The sequence below is a fragment of the Chenopodium album genome, chromosome 12 (genome assembly GCF_948465745.1).
Source record: "Chenopodium album chromosome 12, dcCheAlbu1.1, whole genome shotgun sequence".
NCBI classification, from domain to species: domain Eukaryota; kingdom Viridiplantae; phylum Streptophyta; class Magnoliopsida; order Caryophyllales; family Amaranthaceae; genus Chenopodium; species Chenopodium album.
Genome location: NC_137845.1, coordinates 43,668,518 through 43,677,870, shown reverse-complemented (window position 1 = coordinate 43,677,870; position 9,353 = coordinate 43,668,518). Strand labels below are relative to the sequence as shown.

Genomic DNA, 9,353 nt, shown 5'->3' with positions numbered 1-9,353 from the left:
TATTATGCTTTTAAAAAAAACTTAGTACTAATTAAAACTTTGTAATGTATTTGGTTTGTGGATTTGTAATCTTAATTAGAACATGAATTTTATTGTTTATTACTTTATTTTTAAGTTTATATTAGAGTTGGACGTTTGGAACTATTGAAAGTAATGCAGGGTTTAAAATTTATTAAACGGTTAATGGTTAACCTGTAACCGTACCGTTAAGGAACGATTAACCGCTATAACCGCTAGCGGTTAACCGTTCCTTAACGGTACGGTTACGATTCGAAATTTTAAGTAACCGACATAATGGTTAACTGTACCGTTAGGTGCACAGCTAACCGTAAGACCGACTAAAAAAGAGAATATAAGTTTGGACAATTAGGACTACTCGTAGAAGAAGTGAAGGAAGAGAAGAAAGATGGACAGAGAGTGGGGATCGAAGCCAGGAAGCGGTGGCGCCGCCACTTCTCAGAATGAAGCCATCGACCGTCGCGAACGTCTCCGTCGTCTCGCCCTCGAGACCATCGATCTCGCCAAAGACCCTTATTTCATGCGCAATCATCTCGGCAGGTTTCTTCTCTTATCCCTTCTTCTTCAATACCTACTTCAAAAGCTTCAAATTTCCTACTTTAATGGCGGATTCTTTGATTTTTCAACAGTTACGAGTGTAAGCTGTGTCTGACATTGCACAACAATGAGGGTAACTACTTGGCTCATACCCAAGGAAAGCGGCATCAGACTAATTTGGCTAAGAGAGCTGCGCGTGAGGCTAAGGAGGCTCCTGCTCAACCTCAGCCTAATAAACGCAAAGTTAATCTTCGTAAAACTGGTTCGTTTCTTTCTTTCTTTCTCTCTTTTCTTTTTTCTAATTTCTGTCATTTTTCCTAATTGTGGTTGTTTTTTGTGGACCTGTTTGTGTGATTAAATTAAGCAGATTGTTGGATTTGTTTTTTTGTAATGGTTTAGTTGTTGTTTAAGATGATTAATGGAAGATTGATGATATTTGGTGAATTGGGCAATTGTTAATTTTATTTAATTTTTCGGGTTGTGAAGCGAGGTTTGAAGTTTAGCTTGGAGAGTTGAATGTAATTACTTTGTAAGGGAATTTCTTTGAGGAATTTTGTTGGAGAGAAAGGATTTATATGTTGGAGGATGTTTTCGGTTTAGAGAAGTTTTTTAGGGTTTTCGAGCTCTATTTTGTTGATACTGATTTATAAGTGAAAACTTTGCTTGAACCTCGGAAGGGAAAGGGTTTATGTTTGGGAGGTGAGGGGAGAGTTTTGGAGGGTTTTGCTTCTGTTTGATTCTCAAAGTGATTGGGTTCACTCTTTGGTTGATGCATTTTCACAAATTTCAGGCAGCATAGGGGATTGGAATTTCTTGAGTTTAATTATGGTAACAGCATTACTAGCGACGGAGTGTTATTTATGTGTGTTACTCTAACTTGCCAATGTTGGTGTCATAGACATGTCTTACAATTGGACAAGGAGAAGGGTATGGATTCCATACCCAACACTAACCTTAGTCACCTTACAATTGGACATTTTGAGTTCATGATATACTGTAAGGCCCAATACGAGATTGATGGCAAATAAGTAGCATAGAAGAGTGTAATCAGTTTATATGAAATCGATCTGCTATTTAGGGAATGATGGAGGTCCAGGGTTATTCTGGAATATTTTTTTTTATGTATCTAAAAAGATTTAGTAAAAAAAAAAAATAAGTCAGTGGTCATATTAAGTTAATTACTGGGTTTTGGGTCCCAAACTGATAATATTATCAGCTCCATGTTTCAATATTTTTTAAGAAATTGAATTGCTTTTAATATCCTTTTATATATTATCCCACTGCAGTAGTACTTGCTTTCTTGCTGAGAAGAACATCTGTCCTGTGTCCCAAACAATATCTAGAGGAAGTTTAATCTACTTGACTGCTCACTTGGACATTCATATTAATGTCTTATGCAACAGATTTATTTTTATGATGTATGGGCGGTCCTTTTCAACCCTGACTGTTCATTTTATTTTCAGTAATTAGTACCCTAACTTATGTGTGTAGTCTCTCAACACTTTATCACCTATAATCCTTTACCCTCACTTGAAATTCTAGAAAAAGTAATCCCTGGCTATTCTCTTCATGGTGGTGGTCTAATGAGTGAAACACATGGAAATGCACGGGGGAATAAAACTACCCTATGAGAATATTAATTGGGGAAATTAATTTGGCCAAAGGAGCAAAGATTCATAAAAGGTATACCTTTTTTGAAAAGTTTATTAAGGAAACGGAGAACAATAAGTCAACAATATGAGAGTAGTTTTCTTAGCTTCTAGTTTTGTTGTGGTTGGATAATCCTCCTCCTTATCTATTGCCTCTGATGTAGTTCTTAATATTTATTATTTGTACACAAATTTAAGCAGTTGGAGACAAATTTAAGCAGAGAGAGAGAGAGAGAGAGAGAGAGAGAGAGAGGGGGGGGGGGGAGGGAGGGAGGGTTAATTAAATTTTAAAGGTCAAAGACTTGATATGTGAGAAAAGAGGAAGGTGCCGTAGGGGCAGAAAGTACCAAGTGGAGAAAAGTAGACCAATTAGACTAAAAATTTAGTAGCGGATCGGATTTGGATCGAACCAAGACTGGCTGTGTAAGTGTGTAGGGTCTGGGTTCGAACCGACTATTTTTCATGGACTTAGATAGGAATTCCTTTTATTGGATTCAAATTGAGCCTGTTTCTTCGAATTTAATTGCTGTCCCTAGGGGTAAGGGTAGTACAAGGGGTTTGACAGAAATGGGATAAAGTGAAAGTGCAAAGAACTTTGAAATGGAAAGTGTTAAGAGCTTTCAGAAACGGAAGTATAATATATGTTGGATCTTGGTAACGGAACATATGTCGTCTAAAGCGATGTCTGTGACATTGTGTGTGTAATGGACTGGGTTTGATTAAACTAAATTCACTCAAATTAATAGAAGAAAGGCGGTTTGTTCATATAATTGATCGAAGGATTACAAGGGATAGTGGTAGTAGCTTGAGGCTACAAATCTCCAAGCAACTTGAGGTTGCAACTCTCTAATGTTTGCCTTACAAATTTCTGGATAATCTTCTCTAAGTTCTTCCTATAATTCTTATACTATTGGTCAAGTTGACCTTAGGGAGAATACATGTGATACTTTACTAAATAAGAAAAACCATAACTAAGTATTACTAAAGTTGATTGCCCTTCTTCCCTTCATTCTTCTTAATTGTATTTGTCTATATGTAAAGAAATGCTTCTTACCTATGCTTGCTGCTGCCGCCTTTTCCCACGCCTCGAATAAACCAACAATGGTTGACTTGGATCCATCACAGTGTGTGTGTATGCGTGTGTTTTCTCCTTTCTGTAATTAGATTACTGTTTGATATTGTTATTGCATCAACTATATGTTTCCTGCTTTATATGTGTTAACAATAGAGTAGTATCATGAGCTAGAGTTAACTTTATGTCTATGTTCTGTTACTTGTAGCAACTTCTGATACTTTTGCTAAAATTTTGTTGAGACGTTATCAATTTCTGATACTTTTTACTTACGGTTTGTCTATGTTCTGTTACTTGAAGCAATTTCTGATACTTGCTAAAAATGGGTCATGGGCGGAGAATCTCGTTTTCAATAATTAAAGCATAATGTTGGCATCTTTTTTCTAGTCTGCAATTACATTATGATACACTCTTATTATATCAATAACCAATTATGGGGAAGAACATGTAGCCTATGTAGGATCAATAAACTGGTGGCCTATGGAAATTTTGAGTGGAAAGTAGTCTAGTATTCTTGTAAATGTTACAACTTACGAGTCTTTTGTGATTTTACTCTGGATTCCAGAGCATTGTTAGTGACATTAATTTATTTTTCAATTTTATCAACAATGGGTGAATCAAATATTGTCTTACGATCGTATCCAATTTTTGGGTATAGATAGATAATTTTATCGGCATCAAGTAGCATTTAGCCGCATGAAAGAGGATTTATAAATCAGGATACGAGGTTATTCATCAAAGTCAGCCAACTGGCTTTCCTTGATATCCTTCGTTCTAGGATGGACTTGGACCTTACTTCTATAGTCTTAGCTATATTTTGTTGCAAAATGATCGTCACTGTTAGAAAAAATTTGCAGATATAAATGGAAAGTAGTGATAGAGATTGATTGGGTAAAATGAGCGTATCCTGTTATATCTTGTAACGACATAACACTCACAAGTGTCTGATTTAAAAAGCATGCTTTTATAATAAACTCTTGACACTGATGAAATCAGTGACTCTTTTTACCCTTATTTCTTTGGAGTTAACTGAAGAAGAATTTTAGAACTGAGAGATGGGGATATAAGAGATAGGGTATCAAAAGGTTGGGGATAGAGAGATATTGAGATTTACTTATATTGTATGTTATGTTGTTTGGTTTTAGTGTTTTATAGTCTATGGCTATTTGTTGATGTCTGTATCGTCTTATGTGAGGCTTCATGATGCCTGGGAAATGGTGATTCAGCATATTACATGAGCTAATTATTGGCACAGGTCTAAGACAGTTACATTATGTAAACTTATTACTTTGATTTGCATAATTGTTTATGTTGTTATCTTGAGGTCTGTCATAATTCATGTGGCTGTTTGAGTTGGTATAATGGCTATTCAAGTTCTTGTGAATCTACATGGTTTTTCAAGGAGAGTGGAGCCTTTCCCCTGTAGCTTTATGCTGTTAGCTGTACTGTGATGTGTGATCTTCAAATTATAGTGTCCAACTAGCTATATTATTGAAAACTTTTAACCACAACTGTGAAGCTCAGTTCTTCCTCCGTTGGTCCATCATGTTCTCTATTTGGTGATAACGCGCCCTTTCAAATTTAAAATTATGGTTTTTCTGGAAAGATGCTTATGTAGAAAGGATTTTGCTAATTTTTTCATCTCTATTTTGAGTAGCTATATCTGAGGTTGAATGATGCTTGTAACATTGTCTATTTGTTTCACTTTTATGGGCATTATTATGTTTAGAGTCAGATATGCATGTGCTTGGCATTCATGCTTATATATTTGTATGTGGTTCCTTTTGAAAAGATGCTTGTATTTTGTTGTCCTTACATATTAATTGTTTGCACTATTATTTTTTAAACAGTATATTATTTGAAATCCAAAGCAGAAAAGCATCACATATGTTTTTATACTTAATGTTGAAATCTGTTGCCTTAATTTGCCATGTGTCTTTGCTTATTGGAAAGACCATATTACACTTCTGCCCTTGGAAAATGTTAGCATCCTATTCTCGAAACTAAGGATTCATTTGATACAAACAAAATACCTTTTGTAGTAGTATTTGTGTGGTTGGGCCCTTCTCTCCCTTTATCCATCACCCTGTTCAAGTCATGTACTTCGTATGTTGAAAGTCTTATTATGCTGTGACAACTTTTCAGGCATCCAAAATAGTACACGCGACTATTATATCTGGATGGAGGGAATATAGCTATTTTACATTTTAATTTAAACTGCTATTTAGTGCAAAGGGACTACGGAAGTTTAATACTGATTTAAGCTTTAGCATATTGGAGTTATTTCCATGCCTACTAAAAACTTGGGCAACTAATTTGAGGCGTTTGTTTCTTCAGCTGTATTGGTTGAAGTGACTATGTTGAATATACATAAGCTTGTTGGTACTCATATTTATCCTAAAGCTTGTGGGTTGTTAGGATTGTTGATTTCGGTCTTTCTTTTCTTGTAGGTGAAACCTAATGCGGCCTCCTGCGTAACTTTTTTTGCTAGTGTTTTATGTGGAACTGGTAGTGCTTAGTAGCATTCCCTTCGGTTGATTAATGGTTTTGTACCATATGTGATTGTCTAATTTTTTTTTTTTTTTTTTTTTTTTTTTTTTTTTTTTTTTTTTTTCTCTCTCTCATTCTTGTAGTCAAGATCGGCCGACCTGGGTACCGAGTAACTAAGCAATTTGATCCCGAGACAAAGCAGAGATCTCTTCTTTTCCAGGTACTTGCTAAATTCATGCTTGCTATTAGCAGAATTTGCTTATGGACCTAGTACTCTGCTATAAATTTAGATACTGATATCTTTCTATGTGATTGCAGATAGAGTATCCTGAGATTGAGGACAACTCAAAGCCAAGGCACCGGTTTATGTCTTCCTTTGAGCAGGTAAGTTTCAATATGTTGGAAATTTTGAACTCTACAGATTTTTCAATTGTTGTTTATCTTAATGTTGTTTACTTCTTGAATAGAGGGTTGAAGCTTTTGACAAACGATTCCAATATCTCATGTTTGCTGCAGAGCCTTATGAAATTATAGCTTTCAAGGTAAATTTTATATGACGTGTAATCTTTGTCAAACCATACAAATTACAAAGTAAAACTCGTAGTAATCTTGATGTCTTATTTATATTAATTGCTTGTGCATTCAGGTTCCTAGCACAGAGATTGACAAGTCTACCTCCAAATTCTTTTCACATTGGGATCCCGACTCCAAGATGTTCACGGTATGTCCTAAATTCTTGCATCATACTTGCTTTGTTTCATATTCGTTGACACATTTCTTTTAGGGGCTTTGGGCGCGTTTGTCAATGCATAATTTCAAATGTAAATATGTTTGATTAGATATAACAAAAATAATAAAAATTTGGTATTCCGTATTTGGAAAATAGATGTTGAGACGATTATGAAAAGATCTCGCATAATGTGTTATCTTAAATATAAATCACAAAAGGGGGTCAAAGTAAATTATATGAATAGTGACCTAAGTAAAACCGTATCAACTAAAAAGAAACGGAAGAAGTACGCAGTATTAATTTTTAAATTCTTTTCACTTTGATATTCTTCTTCGAAGATGTTCACGAGATCACAAGATGCCATTTCTTGCATTATAGCAAGTATAATTGGGAAACAGTACGTCCAAACCAACATTTCGGTTATCTCAATTCTCAAATTTGTTCTGAATTTTGAGCTTATTCTTGTGCAATTTTGCAGTTGCAGTTATATTTCAAGGCCAAGCCACCAGAGGTGAGCAAACCACAACCTCCTCCAGCACCAAATGGCACTTCTGCTCCAGGGGTCCCACCGAGGCCTCTAGCCCCTCCTCCGCATGCTCCTCCACCTCCACCCCCGCAGGGACCTCCACCCCCACAAGGACCTCCAGCCAGTGCTCCATCTGGAAATCCTCCAAGAATGCCGCCACCTCCTCCACCGCCATCAATGGGCAATGGTCTGAGGCCCTTGCCTCCTGGTGCTCCTCCAGCTCCACCACCTCCCCCAGCTGGGAGTGCAGGAATGTCAAACTTCTCGATGGGGAACCAACCGCCTCCTCCACCCCAAGGTTTCCCTGGTCAACAGATGCAAGCTCTACCACCCCCACCTCCCAACATGGGCCAGTAATTGAATCTACAGTAGTTTTGGTCTGAAATTTTGTACTAAATTCGAAGTTATTTTCATGATAGCCTTGTATAAGATTGTACTATTATAGGTTCGTTTTCTATTGGGATAAATATCAGTATTAACAATCTTTTGAGAAGGATGGACGATTTTTATTTTTTTTCTTTCCGTAATTACACTGCCAATTATCCTTTGTTATTGTTTGCAATTTTTCCTCTTATTTGTTATGTGTGTGCTGCTATGCGCTTAACTTCCTACATCATCATGGGGTGGAATGGCGAACCCACCAGAACAGTGTCTTGGCCCTTTGTTGCCATGAAAAACGTTGCAAATTCACTTATTCACGAAAGGCCAGAGAGTTTGGAAGGGGTTGACTTGGAAAATATATTTAGTCCTACACTCCCTACTGCCAGGAAAGGGGAAAAAAATGATTTTAAATCTAACTACGAAAGTACGAAGTATTTGAAATAATGACATACCCACATTTAAAATACTTCTACTTCTATTTTTGAAAGTAATTTACCCTTGCTATATGCGCAAACTCTAACAATCTTTAGCAATTAAAATCTTTAATACGTTAATTTCGTATTACAAAAATTATACTCCGTGAATGTTATTGGAAAATCAAAGTAAATTTTGAGACAAATAAAATACAATTCATATAACTATGTTTTAAAATACGTACCAATCATAATTAATTCAAAGCTTTCTAAGGGCATGTTCTCTTCAGCTTATTTTCAATTCAGTTCAGTTCGGCTCTAAAAAATTCAGTTCAGTTCAGTTCAGCAAATCAGAATAGGGCCTTACTTTGAACACGTAATTCAAAGAGTGAAGATCTTTTAGGAACATATTAAATATTAATTAGCTGCTTTAAAAGGAAATAAATTTATAAATACTTCGTAAGAAATAAGGCGAAATGTTATCTGTATTTTATAGTCTGTTTTTATATTCTTCTTTTCCTATACGAATTATTTTTCTAATATCCAAAATAAGTTTTCAAAATAAGGTTAGGACAAAAAGAATTCAAAATTTAAAATTTATTTCCATAAATTTCTAACCACAAAGGAGGGAAAAATGAAGAAAATATCTGAAAATGTAACATCCTAAATGGGCCAATGAAGATGAAATTGACCCCATAAACAGCTTGTACTTAACTCATTATAAATTAAGAAGTCTACTTATGATGACAGCATTGCCTAACTCATTCAAACACCTGGATTATCCAAAGTGCATGCTTCACCTGCTCCTTTTTAGTCTTTCGTATGATTACTTAGCTCATTCCTCAAACCTGTCGATTGCAAAATCTTCATTATCAATTTTTGGTTTAATTTTGCTTTTCTTTTCATAATCTGTATTTATTCATGTAATATAATGATGTCTGGCTATCTGGTACATTGTTGTGACGGAGTACATAGTACAAGTATTTTTATCACATTAACTTTGTGGCGAATTTGGTTTGATCGGGTCAATTTCGAATGTAATCTCTTATTTCTACAGTAGTTAGTATAAAAAAGTTCTATTGGATTTTCCCCTTTCGATTTATGAAATATTTTCACCATCCGTTAATTTATGTGTAACCACAAAAAGACCAAAAAAGAACACATGATATTCAATTGAATCAACTCCTAAGTGAATAACGAAAAATAAGACAATTTAGTGGGATGATGTAGTAATTCGGGTTTAGTTCAACTAACTACGGAGCACCTTTTAAGATTGATTGTTGCCCTATATCAATATGGTTTCACTTTAAAACAATTAGTTCAGTTCAGCTCCAATCAGTTATGTTCAGCTCTAATTAGTTCAGTTCAATTCTGTTCCTAATTTCCTTCTCTCATAAACAATTCATTTCAGCTTTATTCAGTTCAGTTCAGTTCAACTCCAAATCAGTCCAGTTCACTTGTTTTCAATAAATCAGAATAGACTCAACTCGAAATGATAAATTTTTTGATGTATCAATACTTTCAGAATTCTTGTAAT

The 9,353-nt window shown here is 35.3% G+C and overlaps 1 protein-coding gene across 1 annotated transcript; it reads left to right on the top strand.

Moving 5' to 3' along the window:
* Positions 1-387: 387 nt before the first annotated feature.
* Positions 388-7,549, top strand: LOC145572432 (uncharacterized). The gene is made up of 7 exons (XM_081631402.1): positions 388-558; positions 648-817; positions 5,910-5,986; positions 6,085-6,150; positions 6,234-6,308; positions 6,413-6,487; positions 6,975-7,549. The coding sequence occupies exons 1-7, from the start codon at positions 407-409 to the stop codon at positions 7,377-7,379; spliced, it is 1,020 nt and encodes a 339-aa protein (XP_081487528.1). The 5' UTR covers positions 388-406; the 3' UTR covers positions 7,380-7,549.
* The last annotated feature ends 1,804 nt before the right edge of the window (positions 7,550-9,353 follow it).

Bases quoted from the DNA above. Each gene is read 5' to 3' on its own strand.
- LOC145572432 (XM_081631402.1), top strand. From the start codon at position 407: ATGGACAGAGAGTGGGGATCGAAGCCAGGAAGCGGTGGCGCCGCCACT. The intron at 559-647 runs GTTTCTTCTCTT...ATTTTTCAACAG, and splicing joins ATGCGCAATCATCTCGGCAG to TTACGAGTGTAAGCTGTGTC. The intron at 6,151-6,233 runs GTAAGTTTCAAT...CTTCTTGAATAG, and splicing joins TTATGTCTTCCTTTGAGCAG to AGGGTTGAAGCTTTTGACAA.